The 25,245-nt window shown below is 39.1% G+C and overlaps 1 protein-coding gene across 10 annotated transcripts in view; it reads right to left on the reverse strand.

Annotated features, from left to right (window-relative positions):
- LOC100522040 (formiminotransferase N-terminal subdomain-containing protein-like) overlaps positions 1 to 25,245 on the reverse strand; it is a 181,709-nt gene that overhangs the window by 116,999 nt on the left and 39,465 nt on the right. For 5 of the 10 annotated variants that reach the window (XM_021075940.1, XM_021075939.1, XM_021075931.1 and 2 more), the window contains 3 exons: positions 13,933 to 14,059; positions 10,820 to 10,915; positions 9,508 to 9,660 (listed from right to left, as the gene is read on the reverse strand). In XM_021075940.1, coding sequence (XP_020931599.1) covers positions 9,508 to 9,660; positions 10,820 to 10,915; positions 13,933 to 14,059 — 376 coding nt within the window. Of the gene's footprint in view, positions 1 to 9,507; positions 9,661 to 10,819; positions 10,916 to 13,932; positions 14,060 to 14,302; positions 14,428 to 15,746; positions 16,549 to 25,245 lie in introns of those variants that run through there. The other 5 variants (XM_021075936.1, XM_021075934.1, XM_021075937.1 and 2 more) reach the window with 5 other exon arrangements.

A 25,245-nucleotide genomic window follows, 5' to 3' on the forward strand; every position in this document is an offset into this window, starting at 1 on the left:
CCCCCCAAAAGCAGTTCAGATAGGACATGGCTAAGCTTTGAGGATGGCCAGGAATTCTGTCAATGAATCAGCAATATGTAAACAGCCTTCAGTATAAAACCCACTCCCCACAGCAAGGAAGAGTTAAAGTGGCTCTTCCACCCAACTAGAGCTCCCAAAGTGCCAAAAAATAGTTTTCATGAGGTAGTTTGGTCTCCTTGTGTGTGTTTGGCTCCCATACATCTTCTATCTTCCCAGCTACCGACAATACTCAACAACCTCTCAGTGGTCTCTAGTCTCAAGCCCAGCCCTAACTCTCACCACCTGCCCCCTAAACAGGTCAAGTTCTCCTATTCTCCTTCCCAAAATCCCTCTCTTCTTTACCACCTAGAGGATGCCCATCTTCACACACACACACCCACCACTTTAAATCTCTTTTTGGAAGAAAATGCTTCTTTGCCACTAGTGATGTTTCCTTCCATGTGGAGAGAGTTCTGCTGGTCTTCTGGCTATTATGAGTTAAACTGTGTCCCCTGCAAAATTCATCTGCTGAAGTCATAGCCCCCAGGACATGAGAATGTGACCTTATTTGGGAATAAGGTCATTGCAGATATAATTAGTTAACATGAGGTCATATATTAGAATAGAGTGGGGCCCTAATCCAATACGACTGGTGTACTCATAAAAAGGGGAAATTTGGACACAGACAACATAAAGGGAGAATGCCAGGTGAACATGCGGCCAAAATGGAACAGATCCTTCCCTCACAGCACTCAGAAGGCACCCTGATCTTGGACTTCTACTCTCCTGAACTGTGAGATAATAAATTCCTGTTGTTTAAACCACCCAGTCTGTGGCACTTTTGTTACTTTGGCCCTAGGAGATTAAAACATTGGCCTTGCTCCCTCCCAACATCTATTCCCTGATAGGGGGTGTGGGAGAGATATTGGAGAGATGCTGGGTTTGCATCTCTACCCCTTTCTCCCTCCTCTTAGGAGTCGGCTGATGGCGGGAAACACATTCTGCTCCACTTCCTCCATGTCTTTAGCTTGCCAGGGTCGGGCCTGTGCTGTCTGGTGCTGTCTGTGACTGGCTGGATGAGCCTGTGTAACTCTCCAGGTAGGTGTAAGCCTAGCTGTCATATTAGTTTTATTAGTAATTAAGTTAGTATTTACACTTGCCCAAAGGAGATCAGAAGGATGGGCTAGTGGGTATATGAGGGAGTGGAGAAACTTGCACTCATGCACTTAATCTTACAGGACCATCAATGCCATTCGCATCATTATATTATTTCTTCAGAATCTTATGACCCTGGTGCCTTAGACACTGAAAGTCACTGTGAATGCTAAGAAGGAAAGACAAAAATAAAAAGGAATTAAGGAAAAGTATTGCCAGGGTTAGGAGCCTGGGCTCAAAAAGTTAGCATGAAACACAGACTTCATGTGGGTAAAGGATCCAGCATTATCACTGCTGGGTGTGGGTTTGATCCCTGGCCTGAGAACCTCTGCATGTCACAGGTACAGACAAAAAAAAAAAAAAAAAAAAAAAAAAAAAAAGTTAGCATGATACAAATCATCCGCTATAAATCCTGTTAGGTCCAAATTCTCTGAAACAAAATTTAATTTCTGGGTCCTTATAGATCTACAATCTATTGAAAATCAGAAAACTTAGAACCCCTAAACTTTGAGGCTCCAAGTGCTGCCTCTGCTAGTAAGGAGTGAATGTTATTTCCCTCAGTGACCTGTGGCTTAATCCTGGGTATTTTAGAAGACCTCTTCCCTAGATGAAGTGATAGTGGGGAGTGGGGGAGGGTTCCTCCCAGTTTTAAACTATAAATCCTACATGTGACTTCCAGACTAGGGAAGAATTACAAGAAACGTATAGTCAGGTGACAAATATTTCGTGCACTCCACCACCTAGTCATCTAAATTAGAGGAGTCCTTTTTTTTTTTTTTTTTTTTAAGGACCGCATCCACAGTGTATGGAAGTTCCCAGGCTAGGGGTCGAATTGGAGCTACAGCTGCCGGCCTGCACCATAGCCACAGCAACTCAGGATGCAAGCTGTGTCTTCGACCTACACCACAGCTCATGGCAATGCTAGATCCCCAACCCACTGAGTGAGGCCAGGGATTGAACCCACATTCTCATGGATACTATCGGATTTGTTTCTGCTATGCCACAACAAGAACTCCTAGAGGATTCTTATAGTACATTTATTCCTGTCAAAAATTTCAATAAAACCTATTAAATATACACTAAGAGTGAAATAGAGAAGAAGAAACACCAACATGAGATATATTATCAAGCTAGTCACTGCTATGAGCAACTGGGGCCCGATCCTGCTGGAATGAGCCTTAAAATTGCCCATCTAGTAGGTCAGACCCCCCCGCATGGCTAAGGGGTGCCCCATGGGGTATTAACTTACTTGGATTTCAGGTTGCTGCAGAGCCAAACTGAGAGAAAAGGAGCAGCTTTTCCAAGTGTGGTTGTGTTCATTGGTAATTGCTGGTCATTAGTTTAACTAATAGGTTAGTTTATCCCAGTTCTCCCATTTGGACTTTTCCTTTCTTAGTAGCTCTGTTTTACAGTGGTAGATATAATCCTGTTGCATTTATTAAGCCTGTATTTATGAACAACCTAGTAATTCTCCTTCAGTGTACTCAAGTCACTGGAAATCAATTTTGATACTTTAAGTACTTCTCCAATGAACAATTCCTTTTTTCCCCCAGCTTTTTACATGGTGGAAGTATCCTGTAATTCTCAAAGTAAATGCTATGTCCTAAAACTAAGTTAACATAGGCTTGTAAAACCAGCCATTATTTTTACACTATGACAATGAGGGTAGTGCTAGTGCTAGGAACAACTATATCAGATCCTAGCATCTAAACTGACTAATCTCAACAAAATCCAACTCTGTTTTATGAGACAATCTCCATAGCAACTGGAGAATCAGAGTAGAAAATTCTTGAAATGAAAAGTTGTTCCTGATTTGCCAGATCAGCCCATGTTTTGACAATCTGTAATAAGGTAATCTAAGGGTCTTAAGACCTGCACAAGTGTTGATGTCGTGTGAATCTGCCATGGCACATGTCCTGCAAGTCATAAAAATACTCAAAAAAACACCTAACAAGGCTGATGATTCTAATCAAATTAATTAATCTTGTGTGTGTGTGTATACACATAGATATATATATATTTTTTTGTCTTTTTGTCTTTTGAGGGCCACACCCATGGCATATGGAGGTTTCCAGGGTAGGGGTCTAATAGGAGCTGTTGCTGCTGGCCTACTCCAGAGCCACAGCAGTGCCAGATCCAAGCCACATCTGTGACCTACACTACAGCTCACGGCAACACCGGATCCTTAACCCACTGAGCAAGGCCAGGGATCGAACCTGCAGCCTCATTGTTCCAAGTCGGATTCGTTTCCACTGCACCACAATGGGAACTCCTAATGTTGTATATCTTTTGATATAAATCCAAAAAATCAATCATGTAAAAGCTATGTCTTTATTTGTATAACTTACTTAGCTAACATTTTATCTTTCCAATCTTCTAAATAATGTCAATTTATAAAGCATTATACAAACCTTATTTCATTTGATTAATGACATAAAACAAAAAGCAAGTTTCATATGATTTACAAAATTTATAGCTATGGTCCAGACTTTTAAACCTAATTATGAATCTACATGTTACATAAGCCCATTTTCACCAGCAAATCACTTGGCAGGGGGGGGGAGGTGGAATTTGCCTGAGACCCGCTGTCCTGCCCTCTCCCCCACATCCTCACTCAGTCCTTCTCCAGAAGGTTCATGTATGCATGAGAAACAAGGCCATGTTTCAGAGACACTGTGTGACACTCACGTGAAACACAAAGTAGTGCAGGTGTGGAAAACATACAGGCAGGACAATGGCCCACAGTAACCCTTCAGGGCAACTGTCTATAGAAAATTTATAGAATTCCAGAAATTAAGACTAAATACCTTCGATATTGAGTTAGAAGTCAAAAAAGACTAATGTTCCTATAAGTTTACCCCTGGCTCCAACTTAGGTGAATTCACTGTTCTTGAAGGATCCAAGAGAATCAAAATCACCATGAGGAATTAGAGAAGGAGGGATTTCCAAGTAAAAGGGGAGTGTAGATCCCCAAGTTTACTTTCACTTCTTCCAAAAACCCCAGGAAAAAGATGGTAAAGAGATCTATTTTAAAAGCACTGACTCATTCAAACAAACAGAAATGGAAGAAGAGGCGATAGCACTGGAATGTGGAGAGCAGACAGAAAAGGAGCTGAACGTTTAGCAAAGCCCAGACAGCAGGGAGGCAGCCTGGCTGACAGCACAGGCACCTGAAAATGGTCAGAATTGGCAACCTCACTCTGGGAGAGAAGGTAAAGGCATTGCTCAAAACAGGGAGAACAGTGGGAAGTCTGTCTAAACAGCAGTTAGATCCCACCCCTCCACACAGACTGGCAAGTGCTGGCTCCACCCTGGCAGAAGACAGAGGTAAAACACAAGGTGTTATGGCTGGGAGATACTGGGCATGGATGAAGGTAGGGATGACAAATGAAAAGAGGAGAATTAAGGGAATATTTACACACTAAATGGTAAGAATCTTCTGGCCCTTTTCTGAAACTCAACTCCTAACACATGGACAGCTGGGTGTTTACTCCAGGCTGAATACTGGAGAATCCTTCTCCAGGAAATTTGAACAGCCCAAGAGGAAAGACCCCCAAAGATACTGAAATAGGGGTTCCTCAAAGAAACAACTCAGCCAGATCAGCCTACAGTTGACCAACCCCACCTACATCCAGTCTTTTAGTGTCCACTCTTAAGGTAAGCAGCCACCAAGGTGCACCAGAAATCTGAGGAGACTTTAAAACAAACAGGAGAAAGCAACCTGAGAGTGTGGATGGGGCTGGGGGTGGGGTGGGAAACAGATCCCACGCAAAAAGAAGAAATCGTCAGAAATGATCCATTGATGCTGTATTTATGAAACATGACCAAGATGTTATTTAGAATAATAAAATAAAATAAAGATTCAGAGAGTAAAAAGCAATTGGGAAATAATATAGAAGAAAACAAAAATTTATTGAAGTCTTGGTATATAAAATAGAGGAAATTTATAAGGAAGTATTGTAAAAATATGAAGTGATGAAAAAAAGAAAGTGTAGAGAACCAGTATAAGAGTTCCAATATCCAAATAATGGGGCTTCCAGAAATAACTGATAAAATGGAATACATCATCAATGGAATAATTGAAGAGAATTTCCAACACTGAGAGACAAGTTTAAAGGATTCAGAGGGGCTACTATTATCCAGTATTATGGATGAAAACAGTTGCACACAAAGGCAATTGCAGAAATTTCAGAACACTAGAAATGAAGATCTTACAAGCTTCCAGGGAGAAGTAACAGGTCACCTATAAAGATCAGGAGTCATAATTGCTTCAGAGGCCTCAATTGCAAATGGAAATAAGAATCCAGTGATTCAAAGTTTTCAAAATAAAGGAAAATTATTTCTAAACCAGAATTCTATACCTAACCAAATCAACAATTATGTGTGAAGGTAGAGAATGGCATTTTCAGACATGCAAGTTCTCAAAAGTATACTTTTTTAAAAAAAAAAAGCTAGTAGAGGATATGTTCCATCAAAACAAGAACATAAACTAAGAGAGAAAAAAAGAGACAATATCAGATTCAGCAACCAGGGAATCCAAAATGGAAAAAGATGAAGGGAACACCCAGGATGACAGTAAAGGGAGATGCCATGATAACAGTTATCCTCAACCATCTGAAATTTACCCAACATGCAACACAAAGTGTGTTCCAACTGAATGCATAACAGAGTTTGGGGTTAAAACAGTAATAAGTATATAAAAAAGTATGTAAACAACCAGAAAGATAATGATCAATTTCAGCAAAAAGGAAAAGTTGTACAGAAAGAGTAAATAATAACACTCTAAATTCTTCTGTGAATAATGTTTACACAGTTATAACAATGTAAATAGCAAATATTGGTATGAATTTTATGTAACTATATTGAGAGGAAAGAGTTAGGAAGTGTGTGTTGGGGGAGTGTTGGGGGATGGGGTGAAAGGAAGCTAAATTCTCATCTTTTGCAGTAAGAAGTCAATAGACAATGCTTAAAACTAAAAAACCAAGAAGTATCAATATAGGTGTAATGTTTAGATATCTAGAGTTGAATCCTAAATAATAGGATTATAAAATTGAAAGTACTTGGCTCAGGGGAGAAGGTAATTGAAGTATAGTGCATAGTGAGGGAAAAGGGAAGTAGGGAAAAAGGAAGCAGGTCATAGAGTTTGGGGAACAAAAACCCTGCAGGCTTGATTTTTAGCCACGTGTATGAATCATTTCGATAACAACAAAACAAAGCAAAAGGAAAAAAGAAGGGAGAGAAGGAATGAGTGAGGGAGAAAGGGAGATGGGGAAAAATTTGAGATATAATAGCAGATAAAAATGAAATAGAGCCTAATAGATCAAATGTGGTTTTTATAGAAAATAAAAATCGGGAGTTCCCGTCATGGCTCACTGGTTAACGAATCCAACTAGGAACCATGAGGTTGCAGGTTCGATCCCTGGCCTCGCTCAGTGGGTTAAGGCTCCGGCATTGCTGTGAGCTGTGGTGTAGTTCACAGATGCGGCTCAGATTCCGTGTTGCTGTGGCTCTGGTGTAGGCCAGTGGCTACAGCTCCGATTCGACCCCTAGCCTGGGAACTTCCATATGCCACGGGAGCAGCCCAAGAAATGGCAAAAAAAGACAAAAAAAAAAAAAAAAAAAAAAGAAAGAAAATAAAGAAAAAGAAAATGAAAATCAAAGTCCAAAACATTTTTTCAAAATTATAAGCTTTAAATATAGACTAGATGTGCCTCATTTTTTACATGGTAGCATCTGTAAGTGATGATACTTTCATACCACTGCTTGTTCCCCACACTCCAACATCCTATGGAGTCTCCCCATTCTCTCCATTATCTACTATCTTAGGCCACCGTCACTTTTCTGAACTGGACTGTCTGCTTCCTGACCATTCTCACGCAAGCAGAGTAATCTTTCTAAAATTCAAAGCCAGTCGAGGACTTTCCTGATTCTTCAATAGTTCTCACTGCCTTTAAGATAAGGTTTGAACTCCTTATCCTGGCATATAAGACTTCACGATCTCATCTCTGACTGATTACCTGCAAAACTTCATTTAACATTCCCAGGACTGCCTTTCCCACCCAACCCCATCTCTAAGTTCCAGCCACACAGCAGCCCTTTGCAGCCTGCTCTCACCTCTAGGATTCTGCACTGCTGTGCTCTTTATTCTAGAAGTTCTTAAACTAAAATTATATTCAATATTATGTGTGGGTGTTTGTATCTGTGTATGTATACATAAATGCACATACATAAAAACTTGCAAGTAATTTTAATGTTATTTTTAACTCCCTTGAACACTGATTTTGGACCCCACTTTAAGAACTCCTTCAGAGTTCCCGTTGTGGCACAGTGGTTAACGAATCCAACTAGGAACCATGAGGTTTCAGGTTCGATCCCTGGCCTTGCTTAGTGGGTTGAGGATCCAGTGTTGCCATGAGCTGTGGTGTAGGTCGCAGACGTGGCTCGGATCTGGCATTGCTGTGGCTGTGGTGTAGGCCGGAGGCTACAGCTCCAATTAGACCCCTAGCCTGGGAACCTCCATATGCTGGGGGAGCGGCCCTAGAAAAGGCAAAAAGACAAAAAAAAAAAAAAAAAAAAAAAAAGAAAAAGAAAGAAAGAAAAGAAAAAAAGAACTCCTTCCTTAAGGTGTAAGCAAGCTTCTAGTTGATATCAAAAAGTTCCAAAACATTTCATTCAGAATTTTTGCAAATAAAGCATACATGAATTATACAAATAGATATTAACTCTCTTTTATGTCACTGGAATGTTCTCTGTTGCCCTTCTTTCCAAAGAAAGTTAGTTAAATTATTTTAGAGTAGTTTTCCTAAGAAGGGGTTACCTTAGTGAAAACATCCCTCTGCTGTTCTGAAAACAGTAAGATTCTAGAATTTGAATACTTCTGACTCATAAGAATGCCTGAGTATGCTGTAACCACCCCCCCAAAAAAAAAACTTAAAAAATTTGGATGATATTAGATGAACAGCTGTGTGGAAAAGAGAATGTAAAAATAAAAACTGCATGTTGGAGCATCAAAATAGTAACCATGTACAGTATATGACTGTTTTTAATCAGATGAAGATTGAAGCTATTACATTTCAAATCGAATGTTATAAATTAGTTCAAGAATGCAGCTGAGCTCTCATTTAATTAGAAATGTCCATGTTTAAATCATGAGGTACAGTAGCTGCCAATGAAGCTAAAGGGCAAGGGAAGGGAGAAATACTATGTCCAGACCCTCCTGTTGTCAACTGTCTCCTACGCAGGATGAACATCTGGGTGGACTAGTCCTGATGTAATGAAGAACTTCATGTACTAGCTAATTTGAGATTTAATGTAATTGGACATAATTGTTTGGAAGACAATTAAAATCATCATTCTGGTCTGGACAATTCTGAATTCTTCATTTTTGTGTGAAACATATTTTCCCCACTCTGAATTTTAACTCTTTCTTATGTGAAAAGTAAAGCAAATTTTGGGCCAAGATTTTCCTGGGAAATGATCCATAGATTGTCATGTCACACTATAAAGCAGCACAAGCAGTGAGGCACACCTTTGGGAACGAGTCTTGTTGCCTATTTCTAGTGCCTGACACAGCTCAGCTGGAGTCCAAATCTATATCCCAAACGTTAGACAATTCACTCTTACCTAAAAATGAGGCAACGCCATAGAGGGATTTCTGAGGTCATTCAGAGAAGTATGCAATCATCCTAAGGCAGACTTTTCCCCAAAGGTTATGAGCCTCTACATCTCATAATTAACCATGGTGCAGCTAGACAGTCCAGGCAAAAGGGCTTTCTTTTCTCCCAATTTGCCTAATTCAAAAACACCTCAAGTGACATAGCTCAAATTTTCCAAATTAAATTCACCCCTGCAGCTGAAATCTAGCCTGTGACAGTTCAGTTCTAAATAAAATCTTAAAGGGAGTTGTGCACAAGGAAAAAAAAAAAATCAGGGGAAAAAGGGGTAGGAGTTAACATTTAAGTGGGTTTTCAACCTCATCATTACCCCTGCTCAAGGAAATCGGACACAGATGGGCAAAGCATAGCATCGCTCTGCCCTGAAGAGTTGAAGGAACTCATTAGAAACTACTGTTCTTTCCTCATGATCTATCGTGAATTTGTAAGGGTGAAAAATGATTGATTTGCTGCAGCCCACAGTATTTAATGTTCCACAACGTCCTGGGGTGGAAGGTGGAAGGGTGAGTCCCAAAGACACAGTGTGCCACTGCAACCTGTGGAAGCTTATTGTTGATACAATTCTTCAAGGTCAGCTTTTCCCAGGGAACTGAGGAGTGCTTATATTGTCACGAGCTGTTCTGATTTGTAAAAACGGTTTCCATTAAGGAATAACACACTACCCCAAACCTTCTCTTACTTCTGGCCACAGCTCCACACTCTTCCACTCCGACACCACAGAGAGGGTAAAAAGGAATCAGGTCGACTGCTCCCAGGCAAGGATGGATCCCATCCTGAACCTCCATATCAATAGACCGAAAGGCCTCCAAGCAGGCAGCCAGAACAGAATCACCTTAAAAGTATAAAATTGCCGAAAAAGAATCATTAACTTTTCAATTGCATCTAAAGAAATATTTACAATTATTACTGTCCCGCCAGATGTTCTTCTTTTGTAATCTGTATAGAAGATTGTTTTTTCATCCAAAATAAAGAAAAATGAAAGAGCCAACATTTTGCCTCTCCCCACCTCCCAAGTGTCATAAAGTTTTACACTTCTTCCAGCTCATTGTTCCCCAAAGTGGAGAAAGTATGCAAAGCTTATTAGTCTTAAAAAACTTTGTATTTTTTATAATCAATTAATTTTTTTCAACTTTATCAAATTAATCTGATAAAAATCCTTGTTATTTTCAGAATGTTTTATGAATTTATATTAAAATACACACATAAATTTTTAATAGTGTTAAGTATTTTAGTTTTGCTCTTGTCCAGGAATTAGACTTTTCATTTAATTATTCTATCTAAATACATATTATAGACACCTCAGAGTGTTATGTTATTATTGAGTTTTCATTAGCAGTGCACTATGATCATTTAGCAAGAGAGATAACAGAGAAGATAACCAGGTCTATGCTTCCTGGCCCAGGAACTTCTACATGCTGCTGGAGTGGCCAAAAAAAAAAAAAATAATAATAATAATAATAATTTAAACCCTTAACCAAGCGATACTAAGATAATACAGGGTTTTGTTTAAACAATTATGATCCTTCAAATTCAAACTCTCCTTCTAAATTTCACAAAAGAAGACACAAAACCCATTTCATTTCACCCAATGGACCAATTTAAGATTTCAGGCTTCTGACTCAAAACACAACTGCTTAGCATGCTTCATTCCATGTCAACTTATCAGGGAAATCAAGGCTGACGTCAATACTATTACCTCACAGGTTAAAACCCGAAGAATTTTTCTTAACCACAAAGGATATGTGATCAGCTTCAGGGAAAGAATGTTATTAAATAGTGGATTCTGGGTTCATTCTAATGAAAAAGAAATGGGAAATGTTTGATGTACATGTTCAGAAAAAAATGATGAAATGCAACTTGAGGTAGACCTCCACGGTAATGGTGGGGAGTATTCAGATTAACACAGGAAATAATTAAGGAATATTCAGGCCTTCCTGAAGCTGACCCTTTGCCAAAAGGCATATGTAAAAAAAAAGAAAATAAAATCTTACCTAACTCATCAACAGAACCTGCTATTGTAATGACTGATCTGTTGTATTCATGATCAGAAAATATATTGAGCACTGATACATTAGGATGTTTCTGCCCTATAAAGAAAAAAAAAAGTAAGTGCAAGATTTTTCTTCTGTGATGAAACCTTAATACTTTATTTCTTCCGACACAATTAAATTTAGTTTAACAGTAAAATTCTGGGGGGATGGCCTTCATAGTGACATCAATTTTCTTTCCTTCTTTTTTTTGGGGGGGCTGCACCCTCGGCATATGGAAGTTCCCAGGCAAGGGGCTGAATTGGAGCTACAGCTGCCGGCCTACAGCCACAGCAACTTGGGATCCGAGCCGCATCTGTGACCTACACCATAGCTCACAGCAACACTGGATCCTCAACCCACTGAGTGAGGCCAAGGATTGAACCTGCATCCTCACAGATACCAGTCAGGTTCATAGCTGCTGAGCCACAACGGGAACTTCCTAAGTGACATCAGTTAATCACGAAACTCATGTCCACTTCTTTTTTTTTTTTTTTTTTTTTTTTTATTATTTTCCCACTGTACAGCAAGGGGGTCAGGTCATCCTTAGATGTATACATTGCAGTTACAGTTTTTTCCCCCACCCTTTCTTCTGTTGCGACATGAGTATCTAGACACATGTCCACTTCTAACAGCATCTTCCTACACAGCCTGATGGCTCAGCTCAGGCACGAGGCCTCAGCGGCTAACAGACCTTCTGAACTTGCTATTGAATTTGCCAAAGTTCTCTTAATTCAGTCTGAGATTGATCCTTTTCAAGCTCATCTTCTAGTCCTTGTCAATTTTTCCCTCCAAAACCCAGAAATCAAACTGTCTGGATCAAAACCTAACATCTGGAAAAACTAGGATAGGCCAATTAGTGTCTGGAGCAGAGGTTTCTGGGATATATACACCTGCCTATTAGAAACTGTTCTCACTCCACCATCTCCTTTTCAGAGGCCACCAACAGCCTTCAGATGTTAACGACTTCCAGCCTTCAGTGGCTTGTGACTCACTTGAATGTGTAACCTGGAGGAGAAAGCTGCCATGCTCTAGTATGGCAGCCACACATAACCTAGTAGTTATTTTTGAAGTTTACAAGCCTGGTTCAGGCTCCTTAAAAATCCCTCGTATGCCTACAAAAGCAAATTCAAAGTGCAGGACAAAAGTTTTCAGGCGGTAATTAAGCCTTTCACTATGCCATTATACCTTTGTTGCCCTGTCCCCTGGCAGCTCAACAATTAATCTTTTCAGAGGACAGAAAAAATAAGTTACACTCAGGAACTACAGAGCTTACAGCAGCCTTCCATGATTAATTTTAATAACATGAAAAGATAAACTTATGTCACTCACTTGTAGCCAAATGAGCATCTGTAGAGCCCTACCCTGGTGTAGGTCTCAAATTTATAACTCAAGTTTTTTTACATAAGACGTTCTAGGCCTTTTAAATGTTTTCATATTGCTTAACTGGAAAAAATAAAGGTGATATAGCTGATTCCACTCATTTAAAAATAAATGCCTTTAAAATATTTGTAAAACAACAGGTCATTTTCTTAACTAGTGCTACCTTCCCTGCATTTTAAAAACTTTGAAAGATGGAACAGAGACAAGATGAGACAAACTCCTTTTTTATGTATTTTCTTCAATATGCTTAAGCTTCTAGAAGAAAAGAGATGATTTTATTTTTTTTTTACCTAAATCTTCTGAAAAGCTTTTATTCTCAGTTTCAGATGATTCAATTGAATCAAATGCAGAAAGAATGAAACATTCTCTCCTGCAATTTCTTAAGCATGCATACAGAAAAAAAATTACTGCTGGCAGGAGGAGCTGTCAGTATGAATCTCAGCAGAAGTAAATTGTTTGGTATTTGTAATGGAGTATAATAGCTATAATTCCATTTGAGCTGCTGCCACTAATAAGCTGATAAAAAGTGTGAGTTGAGACCCAGGCGTTCATCAGTGTGTGGCTTCCACAAATGTCTCTGCCCAGTCACTTAATCACAGACTGTGTCTCTGAACATTCGCCCAATCCCATTAGATGTACTATCTGACAATGAGGGGCCCAATCTGGCTCTTCTCGCAAAGAGAGTGCAAAAGCACAGCTGCACACTGACTCCGGAGGAGTTGTCTTATCAGCAATTATCAGGAATGTTCATAGACATTTCCAACTCCTGCAAAGTTGTAAGACAGTAACTTAAATGTGCTCAGTGTCAGAAATAGGCTGGGGGAGAACACTGCTTTCTCGTGAAGAACAGTAACAAAATCAAAAATGACCATCTCAAACGCTTTAGGGCTATAATCCTAATGATCACCTGTTCCCCAAAAGCTGCTGATTTAATAGCAAAGCATTTTTATTTAAATGACTGTAAGTCTGTACATAAACTGTGTTCTGAGTGTATGTGTGTGTGTGCGTGTAAGTAAAAACAAAGGATATCTAGAACTTTATGTCATCACATGGACATTTTACCAAGGGTTAAAGAAAAAAAAAGTAGTCTCTCTTAGAGTAAATACTCCCCAGGAGTAAGAAGGCTTCAGTTCAGTCTTCTGAATCACTAAGTATTCTTACACACATCACTTAAATGCAACTGCCTAAGAGTCTTTATACAGAAAAAAAATGGAGTAGAGTATTAATGCTGTAATGATAGCATGGGCTTTGCTGGCAGGAGTGCTTTGAAAAGTACTTGGTATTTGGCAAGTTTATTTTTTATTTAACTTATTGAATAAAAAGCATAATGCACAATTACGCTCATTCTATTAATGATCATATAAATGGCCCACGAGGGAAACATTAAACCTTTATGTAAATACATCCTCCTCAGGAGCCTGTTAATATCCTGAACCACGTGCATTTCAGACACTCGCCAATGTGAAGAAATGTGCTGCTGATCGTATGCAGGCGTTTGGAAAAGAGCATATGTGCACATCTGAGTAACTGATCTATTCAGTATCCTGGAGTCCTGCAGAAGATGTAACAGCCCACAAACAAGGCAGGAAATCCAGGAAGAAAGAAGAGTGTTCTCTAGATTCTGTTAACAGAGTACAAAAATGACTGCATTTTCCAAACCCTACATATTCACTTCAATTGTCCGTTGTTCCCACCATTTCTTTCAAGAAGAGCTGCTTTCGCGACATTCTCAACAATGTATTTTCTTCTGGCTTCTGAAATGTTTAATAAACAGGCAGCCAAACGGAGCCCCAGTCTGGAAGAGGACATGGTGATTTTTTTCTAGAATAGGAGAAAAATGAGTTTATTTTAGTTTCTGTAGTTCATTCATTATTTTCACATCCATAAAGGTTAAAGTACTCATAGCTTTTCAGAAACCAGGCAGTCATAACATGAATACTTCACTATTTCATTCCCAGGTAACACCTAAAGGATAAAATCCTCAGATTGACTCAACAAGGAAATCATGCCTATGTGGTCATGCACACATAAATATATGAAGATAATAACAATACTAGAAAATACCTGTCAAGTTTTCTGTCATGTCAGTGAACTTTTTCATTAAAGTATGTTACTCCCTTTGAAGTACTGTCTTTCTTAGTTTAATCCTGTTTTTGAAGAAGCATGATCCTTTTGTTAAATGAGACTTACTGGGGAAATGCAGAAAAGAGAAATGAGAGAGATTATTTAATATGCTGATTCTTACAAAAACTATTCTTCTGGCAGAGAGAAAGATTATCTCTATGGGCCATGCACTGGGTAATATATGAACAAATAAAAGGGACTCATTGGGGGGCTTTAAATGACAGCTATTTGACCAAGTTCCTCTTGTACTTTGGTCTCCATAGTTCCTAAATCAGTTTAAAATCTTTTCAAAGGACTCTGCATCTTGAACTGAAAGCTGACATGCACTCTGATAATGTTACTCAATATTCAGCCAAAAATGTGGCTGATTCTGTGGAAAATGAATTGATTACACAAGCTTTAGGGGCTGCTTTGATTCTCTTTAGCATGCTAGAATGGCATTTTTCAACTAGTTATCTTTCTATACTTCAAATGATACTACGAACTAAGGAAATTTAAATATCTCAAAACAAAAAGAAAATAATTCCCCTTTCCAAGATCAGGCCATCATGTATTCTGGCCTCTTTTAAATATAGCTAAAAGTGAATGTGGCCCTTGTGAACTCGTTCAGCAAAAGTTTGATGAGGGACATTCTGTGTCAGGTACTGTTCTCCACATGGGCTTTGCTCTAGGAAATGATACCCAATTCTGAGACAAACAGTTAAGCTCATGAGTTTAAGCTAATATGCTGTGGTACAATTAATAGTGTTCTCCACACATAAATCCACCGGCTTCTGTTCACTAGGACTGTTTGTTGGCCTGATCACTTTAACCTCGAGGGGGTACAGGCCTTCATGGCTAGCTCAGGTTTTCATATTGTGACCATCATCTGATGATTGAAAATTCACAAAAATGAGGTCATTAGGTTATTGTAGATATTAATAACACTGTTGTAATAAAGCAGCTCAGACCTCGCTAGTTTTTATGTAAACAAAAAATTGCTTTACACAAGGGGTGTGGGCGTCTTCTGGCTTTCATTTGTTTTCAGTGTGTTTATGTAGCTTAATTGTCTCATCAGGCACTTTCCCAACATAATTATGCATTTTAACAAATGGTGTTTATGGCAACCCCTAACAGTGCAAAAGAAAGGATTAGTTTCATCCTCCCATTCCACATTTTGATTCCCTGTGGACAGCTAAATCACACAAAGATGCTGTTAGAAAAATCTACCTTCTCTGCAAAAGCTGAAATTAGCAGTAATATCAGGCTTTTGGCGCGGAGTCAGGCTTGTTACTAAAAAGGATAAGTCTTTCTGTCCTTGCTCCTCTAAGAACGTGACCCAAAACAAGACCCCAAACACTGTGGTTTGAGGGTATGATCCTAGTCCGCCCACCCCTTCAATCACCTTTGGGATTACTTCTGGCGAGACCTAAAACCAACCTGCCTCCCTCGGGAGGAACTGGCCAGCGCAGAGCAGAGCAGTTTGCGAAGATTTCTCCAGATCACCTGCGTTCTGCGCACGCACCGCAGTTAGCACCTTTGGGGCTGCAGAGGTTCGCCAAGGCGGCTGTAGCACTAGGTCAGGGGCAAGATGCGCCGCTGGGACGCCCTGCGCAGTCCCGCTCGGGTTACAGTGTGGGGTGACTCAGAGCCACGCAGGCCAAAGGGTATATCTTGAAAGATTCGCTGAGGGCGCCGGGATGGACACTAGCAGGGGGATCAGCGTCCACGAAGGCGGGTCCTGGCAGCAAAGTGCGGCCGGCGGCGGCGAGGCTGTCAGGGGCCCACCTCGAGCCTTCAGCCACGCCGGACCCTTGGCGGTTTTAAGAGACCCGCTTGAGTGCGCGGAGGGCGGCGGGGTTTGACGACCCAGGTTGGAGTTGCTGCGCGTGACCGACGCGCAGCTTCCGCAGCCGGCCCCGCCTCCTGGGTCCGCGAGCGCGTTCTAGTCCCGCGGACGGAGCCAGCTTCCAGGTCTCCTCCCTGCCCCACTTCACCCGCCCGCAGGCTGGTTGGTGTCCGGAAGAGCTTAACATTCTTTCTAGAGTTGCCTTCCCACCCCGTTTGCTTTATCTTGGAATTCTCCACAATTCTCCCGTAAATCAGGACATTAGAGGAGTTCCCTGGTAGCCTAGCGGTTAAGGAGTGGGCGTTGCCACTGCTGTGGCGCAGTTTGATCCCTGGCCTGGGAACTTCCGCATGCAGAGGGGCCAAAAAAAAAAAAAAAAAAAGCATGAGACTCATGATGAGGTCATTACTCATTGATCATACACCAGCAGGGGGCTCTTTTCTCTGGCTACACGCACACACACCCCTCACACATTCCTTTAATAAATTCCCTCCTGAGAAATACTGACCACGAGATTTTGTGACTATGAATGGGACCCTCCCCAGGACAAAAGCAGTACTTGCATTTACCCATTCAGTTAGGAGCAGGAACCGGGCATTAAGCTTTCCTTTTTTTTTCTAGGCCAGTGAACCTTGAGAATACGTTTCTCTTCCAAAAAATCAGGACCTGCTTTTTTTTTTTTTTTTTAATATAGCAAGGATTAAATGTCACCATTTTGATCCAATTTTGTTCCTGAAGTGAAATAATCACTAAATAACTACTTTGGCAGAATAAATTAATTTTTAAATCTATTTTTTATTTTCTAATTATACTTTTTAAACACAGATTTGAGGAAATTAACATTTATGTGGACATTTGGTTTCTAGCCTAATGTGGCATAAAAATAAGTAACATAATGAGTGTTAAAAAAAATCAGGTTCATGATGCTTCTCACATCATCATCATTGTACTTAGATGTCACAACAGTATTATGTGCGATTGTGTCAGATCCAGCCTTCTCCATCTCAGAGTGTTGGCAGGTAGGAGGGTTGTTGGCAAGAGGAGGGGTGTTAACCTCAGGATCCTGGATCCATTCCAAGGCTGGTAATTACATTCTGCCAGCCAAAATTCATCCCATAATTTTAATTGGATAAATACTTTCTGGCCTAAGCTACTGCTATGCCTGTCAAACTGTTGCCACATTTCACCCCAGAGGTGTCTGTGTTTTAGTTGCAAGAATCAGTCCCTTTGAGGTTGGCTTATCAGTTTAAATCCTCAAAGTGCTTTGGGACCCTAAGGAATTAAATATATATTTAGGATTTTTTTCTATTGAATCTGCATAGAGATGCATAAAATAGATTTATACTCATGCTAATGCCTTAAAACCAATACCCATCTAATGTCAGCAGATGATTTTGAAAGCTTTTCAATCAGATCAACACCTCCCAATTTTCTCTTCCTTCCTTTTAAGCAATTTTATTGCCTATAGCTTTAGCTTCCAGTTTCCAAAAAGAACTGCAGTATCCATAGTTTCCTTCCATAGAGAACACTAGAACTGAATTCCCTGTACTTCACCTTTCCAAACAACCCCATGGTGAGACAGCTTGCTGAAATCAAAGAGTAGTGACATTACACCTAGTCTTATCATATCCCTCCATTAAAATCAGTGTGACAGCCAGGGGCTTCATGGTTCTACCAGAACCAGATCTTCTTCCCTACATCTCCTAATCCTCTCCATGAGAATTTCTTTCTTCTAGGGCTGCTGGGGCACCTAGTAAAATAATGTTTCTAGAGTTCCTGCTGTGGCACAATAGGATCTGTGGCATCTCTGCAGCACTGGGATGCAGGTTCAATCCCTGGCACAGTGGGTTAAGGGTCTGGTATTGCTGCAGGTGTGTGGAGTAGGTTGCAGCTGCGGCTGAGATCGGATCCTTGACCTGGGAACTCCATATGCCACAGGGTGGCCAAAAAAAAAAAAAAAAAAAAAAAAAAAGATAATGCTTCTGAAAGCATCAACACCGAGGAGTTATTCAATAAACCTTAGTCCCTTTCTCCACTCTACTCAAGTTAAACACAAATGGAGAGAAAGCAGGGTCCCAGAGTTCCTTTTTGAAGCGGGGACAGCATCTGCCCCTGCCAGAAGACTATAAGCATATCTTTGCAAAAAATACAAGGAGACAGATAACAGTAAGTCTGATGAGGTGTTTAGCAATGAGGTTGAAGGTATTATTTTGTTCTCATCAAGAATGGAAAAGTACCCTTGGTGTTAGTTTAGCTCTATCACATGTAATCCTGCCCATTTCACGCTTTAAAAGAGTTTATGTCACACTTATAAATGTATGTACTTCAAGCCTCTCACTTTTATTTAACTTAGCATGCTTTGGAGGGATTTTTTTCATACTTTTTGGATGAATGTGTTATTCTGACTCCTCGTTTCTCCTGCTAATAAGTCCATGTTTGGGGCATTAGTTCTTTTGGCTCATTCTGGGTTTTGTCCAGAAATGAATAAACACTGGAAGAGAGAACAGCTACAAGTCCTAGGGTCAGTTCCATCAATGGCAAATGCTTCCTAACACTCCCTATGAGGCAGAATGGACACTTTTCTGTACTCTTCATTTTCATCTTTGCTAGCAGGGAGAATGCAGTCCTTGTATAAGCCTCCCATGGCCCATTCCAGCCGAGGCGGGTAAAAGGGAGAGGTTGTGCTCTCTGGTGTTGTTCCACAGATCTTCTTTAATCCAGAGCGCAGTGCTGCTTGAGTGGGGCTGAGACTTGGTTGAGGAACATAGGCATTTAGCTTGGGCACAAAAGGTAAGTGGATGCCAAAAAATTCAGTAAATGCAATATTTTAAGAAGTTGAAATTAATACAAAATAAGAAATCGGTGCTGAACAAAATATCAAAAACTTAAGTAAAGACACTTGCTCGACTCAGTCACACTCACCTCATCCTGATCCCTGTCCTGTGGTTATGTACCTCTTCCTGCCAGCCCGTTCCTGGTTGTAGGGTTGAGAGGAAACTGCACCACTCTGCCTGTAGCCTCTCTTCTAGTCCCCCAAATGGACAACAAAACTAAAAATATCAAGGGTAGAAAATCCCAGGCCAGAGGATACACAAAATTTATAGTTTGTTAAAGAGTTTCCTAGGCTTCCACATATAGGAGACTTGGCCAACTTATCCCAAAAGAAGGCAAACCGTTATTAGAACAAGTAAAAGAAATCAACTCTACCAACTCAATACATTTCATTACCTATACACATGACACATTTCAGAAAGTGGTAATTAGAAAGTTTTCTATTGTGCTATGTAATTTTGAAATAATGTTTTAAAGAGTATTTTAATTAATGCAATGAATCTGTTTTCTCCTTTCGTATGCTAGCATTTATCTGTGTTCGGGGAACTATGAGTAGAGAATTTCCCTCAGAAAGATAGAAGTCTAATTTCCTAGTGCAATTGTTTTAAGATTATAATTTCAGCATATTTTTGCACTATGTGTCAGATTTCATTCTGCCTTCTTCCCTCCTCATGGAATATGAGAAAATTTTATTGCTCTTCCGTATAAATGTGGTCTGACAAATGAAGGATTAAAAAAGAGTGACTTGAGTTGTCATCCTAGGACAAGTGCAGAAGTGGTTTTAATTGCTTGTGAGTATTAAATTATTTGAATCATGTGACATTATGAAATATGCGTCCATTAGTCATTTTCTAAAATAGCAAATGAGCCTCACTGCTGCCATTTTTAGTTTGGAGTGGGGGAAGTTATGTTATTCATTTATTTTAAGTGAAGAAAAGGAGCTTGATATCCAGAAGGAAGTTATAGCAACTAAAAGAAATAGCTCCATTGCCCTTACGTCTCTGCTTTAATAATGGGAAATGATCTTTAGCCGTTTTTGTCTTAATGAAGGAGGATAAAAATGGCGCAATTCTCCAAATTAACAAGTTTTCATCTTAATATTTGGGAAATGTCTTTTCCTTTACACAGTAGGGACTGGGTTCTTCCTCTTTAGTTGGCTGTTCTCTTTATCATGAAAGACCAGTAGACTACAATGTAAGCATAATCGTTAGCTTAAATTGGAATAATTTTTTATGCATTCTATTCATTTGCAGCCATGTAACTCATGTAACTAACCAAAAAGTGAAAGACTATGATCCATTCATCCCTTAATTCCTTCTTTACCTTTTCTACCTTCCATGTGGGCATTCTTTTATTATGGAGGCTAGGTGCTGAATGGAATGAAGTATCTCCCAGAACCCCTCTGCAAAGCTGTTTTTTGTTGTTGTTGTTGTTGTTTAAATACCTATTAGTTATACTATAGATGAAGAGCAATCCCTAAAATAGCCTTTGAGTTTTGGCTGAAAATTTGTCTTTATTTATGGGACTACATTAAGACTATTTCTAAAACTGAAAATCCACAAAATGTATCTTCTGATATCCAGAAAAATGCTGAGAATGTTTCTAGAAACATTTTCCCCTAAATAACATGAATTTTTGTTGTATTATGAGGTTCAATCAATAAACATTTACTTGGAGTTCCTGTTGTGGCACAATGGAAACGAATCCGATTAGGAACCGAGGTTTCGGGTTCGATCCCTGGCCTTGTTCAGTGGGTTAAGGATCCGGTGTTGCCATGAGCTGTGGTATATGTAGGTTGCAGACGTGGCTTGGATCTGGCGTTGCTGTTGCTGTTGCTGTGGCATAGGCAGGAAGCAACAGCTCCAATTGGACCCCTAGCCTGGGAATCTCCATATGCTGCAAGTGCGGCCCTAAAGAGGACAAAAAACAAAAAAATTTAAAAAATTTTAAAAATAAACATTTACTTAAAATTTCCAACCAGCGGGTAATGACTGTCAACTTTTATTAAAGTTTACTTGTGACAGCCCAGCAGTGTCCAGTTATGCTCTGTGTACTTGTAGACACTTCTGTGTTGTTTAATGTCCTCTATATATGCGAGTGAATGTCAACTCTTAGTGATACCAGGAGGGTAACCTTCTGTGTACACAGGAATCAGAGACCCTGAACAGAAGCATTCTGTGATGTCCACATGTCCTAATTGCCATGTGTGTTCAGAGCCATCCCTTGCTTTGAAAAGGAGCCATTCTGGAGAGTACCAGTTCTGCTCTCAGGCAAATCTCCAAGATCTGTCTCTGCAGGATGTTCTAACTGAAGGTTTGAACAGAGGTTTTCCTGCTGATTTGTTTGTCTTTTACTAGATCTCAGTTTTTGAAGGGATTTGACTTTTTAAATTTTTCTTTCCATCACTTTTAAGTAGAAAATGTCTAATTTCATAGGAAAAAGTGGAAAAGCTAAATTTCTGGTGCTGTTGTTTTTAATGTTTTATTTGTCCTATCTTGTGCCTCTCTTTTATTTAAAGTTCTACATTTTCAGAAAAGATTTGAAAAAAAAAAATTCATAGAACTTCAAGTCAGAATGGGCCTTAAAGATTATCCGGCACCTCCTTTTAATGTTCAGTGTCAGATCTAGAACAAATAGGCAGTAGAGGTGGAAGCAGAGTTTGGTTTTGGTTTTGTTTTTTTGTATTTTTGTCTTTTTCAGGGCTGCACCTGAGGCATATGGAGGTTCCCAGGCTAGGGGTTGAATTGGAGCTACATCTGCCGGCCTACACCAGAGCCACAGCAACGCCAGATCTGAGCCGTGTCTGCAACCTACAGCACAGCTCACGGCAATGCCAGATCCTTAACCCACTGAGCAAGGCCAGGGATCGAACCCGAAATCTCATGGTTCCTAGTCGGATTCGTTTTCACTGTGCCACGCTGCGGAACTCCAAAAGCAGAGTTTGTGATGAAGTGGGTTAGCAGTTGGCAATGGGGGTGTCCCTGCGGTCCTACACTTTGTCCTCGATACTGCTTCTTCCATGGCCCCTCTCTGAACCCTAAGGTGCCTTTCAAAACCACTGACTAGTTCAACTACTTTTGTAGGGTTTGAAATCTTTTTTATAACATCATACCAAGTTATCTTATGAAAATTAACCTATCTTGAATCAAGTCCATGATGCTGTCTCAAAACACAAGCATAGAAAGTCCACACTATTTTCAAACTATTGGATGGATTTTAATAGTGATTTCTGTGGAAGAAAATACAAATGGACATTCAAATCTGAAATGATCCATCAAGATCTTTAACTTCTGGAAATGTGGCACAGAAAATAGAAAGGTAAAGATTCAGAGGAAGAACAACAAAGGGATTCAAAAAGATGCAATAAAGTAGACAATTATAGTCAGACAACAGGCGAGGATGAAAGTGGTTTATTTATCTAAGCAGTTCAGAAGACTGTAATACAGCTCTGCCCTTCTCAGTGCCTCTGTCGCTTTTGACATCAGTATCTTCATTTCTCCATTTGGGGCAAAAGGATGGCAGTGTATCTCATAGGAGATGTCTGTATTTTATTTAAATATGGGGTCCATTTTTCTTTTTTGCACCTCCCATTTGATTTTTTTCCTTTTCATTTGATTTTATTTTATTCCATTTGATCTATGGGCTTAAATTATGAATGACAACAGAACTGATCTACAGCAGTGGTCTCAGCTACCCATATTTTAAAGCTGAATTTAAATTTCAAATATTAAATGACAAATAAGTAATGAAAATACATTACATAAATCAAAATCAAATATCCACTTGATAGCTACTAATTTACTCAAGTAAAATTCAAACAATTGGTAATCTTTGCATTTTCTTCATTTATTAATGTGTTTACTTCCCTAAAACACAATATTTTTGAAGTACTTATTCAAATTATAAAACATATGTTAAACTACTCAGCTCTAATTAGATTGTCTAAAATTTATTGGTAAAAGTAAAAATAGTAGAAAAGTTTGCTGAAGAGATATTTTAAAAATTTATCCTGGATGCAACCTAAAATAGTTATTGACGTAGGAATAAACCAATTGGAAGACTGCATAGTCTGCAAAATAATTTGATCTTCTCAAGTATCTCCAGCCTTAAAATAAATACCAAATGTATTCATAAGAATATATTGTATTTTGTTTATTATAATGAAAGTAACTATCTGTGACAACACAATTTTTTTGTATGGAAAAAATATTTTCTTCATAGATATTATGGTTTTTATTGATGTAATATAAATTAAAGAATATAGAGTATTTAATATATCTAATGGACTGGCTTTATAATTATAAAACATAGTTTCAAAGCTAAAAGGAAATCTGAAATATATCTCATCAAACACTTTAAGGGTGTGAAACCTAGACCTAAAAAGTTTAAGTGAATGGCATACGTCTAATATCACTCTTCTATTTTTAAAAAATCAGTGCCTAGAGGATGAAATCCAAGGCCCTTCTCAGTGGCGCCCCATGTACTTTTCAGAGATTTCTCCTTTCCTTTTCCTAACCCTCCTCCTCATTCTAATCTCATACCACAGCAGTATATGGCACATCAAACACGTTTTAAATTACTATATGTCTCTGGCTTTGCTTGTGTTTTGCTCAAAATTGGCCTCCACCCACCTAATAAACAACCTCCACCTCTATGACACCCTCCTGAATTCTGTCCTTTTCTCCAGAATTCATCATACTCTCTGTGTTCTCAGAACATCTTAGGAGTGAATCACTGATTACATATTACTGTTATATTGTTTCATAAGTGTCTTGCTTCCCTGTTAGACTGAACAGGAATATTAATATTTTAATCCTTAAGATTAGTCCAGTCTTGAATCATAGCAGACACTTTGTAAAAATTCGTTGAAGAGATGAATTAATGGACTGATGGGTAGATAAGTACAATCATAAGTGAATAAATGTGTGAACTAATTAATGAATGAACAGATAAACCAACAAAGGAGTGAACAAAGGTCAGGTTTTCCAACTTTAGCACTACTGGATATTTGGGGGAGGATAATTCTTTGTTGTGGAGGTTGTCCTGTGTATTGTAGGATGTTTACCCACTAGATGCCAGTAGCAGCCTCCCCCCACAAGTTGTGACAATCAAAAATGTCTCAGTCATTGTTAAATGTCCCCCAGGGGTAAAATGCCCTTGGTTGGGAACAGCTGGATGAGACGGAATGGATGCAGCAATTCAGGTGAGGACCAATTAGAGCTCTGGTCTCTGTTTCAGTCTGGTATTTTTCCTATTAAAACTTAGCTCTGCTGAAACCCAAGCTCAGTTCTTAGTCTTCTCAGACAATATTCTTAAAACCTAAGATCAATAACAGAATGAACAGAAGTATAATTGATGGGATAAATTATTAGAAGGTAGCATTAAGAGTAAATGTACGCCTTCCTTGTGTCAAGGAATCTGGTCGATATTGCTTTTTTAAAAATAGCTTTATCTGTAGTGGATGTTATTAAATGGTACTTATTTGGCTCTGACTAAAAATTGCTTCTAGAAGACATATGGTTTTTAAAATGTTTCTAAATGCCACTTCACAGCACCATCTTGTGGATTTTAGAGGAATTCACTGATTTCAGTTTAAAATGTCTAGTTATTTCTCCAGAAAAGGAGGAAAAGAAGCAGAGAAATTACAGAAAATTAGGAAATACTTTGCTTATTGAAATGTTCTACCAAACTCTGAATTAGGGATTTAGTGTAAGTTTGACTTTGACTTTGGTATTTGGCCAAACTTTCTATTTGACTCCAACTACAGCTTGCCCTTTGGCTTTTGTAAAGTCAAATAGCCACATACCTACGTCATCATCACATCTGCATCTGTACAGTTAGCAAAGAAGGTCATAACACCAAAAAGGAAGGACATTCGAATGCACTGATTAATATCTGCACATTTGCTTTGAACATGCAGCTATAACTTGGAGTTAAAATTTCTTTGTATACTGGAAGCATTGGAAGGGTAAAGTGTTGCAAAATTAGGGACCATTGTGAAAGCTGATAATCTTATATAGAAGGAAAATAAGAACATTTAAGTTGTTAAATTGAGAAATAGGGTAATTGATTGATAATGATATGAATATGTGTTTCTATACCATGATATGGGACTTTTGGAATTCTATTAATACAGTTTTTTTTTTAATTGTAAAAGGGTAACTCCAATTACATTTCACATTTCTTCTTATATCCAAGAAGTTTATTCTATGATGGTATCTAG

This window comes from Sus scrofa, chromosome 15, assembly GCF_000003025.6.
Source record: "Sus scrofa isolate TJ Tabasco breed Duroc chromosome 15, Sscrofa11.1, whole genome shotgun sequence".
NCBI lineage: Eukaryota > Metazoa > Chordata > Mammalia > Artiodactyla > Suidae > Sus > Sus scrofa.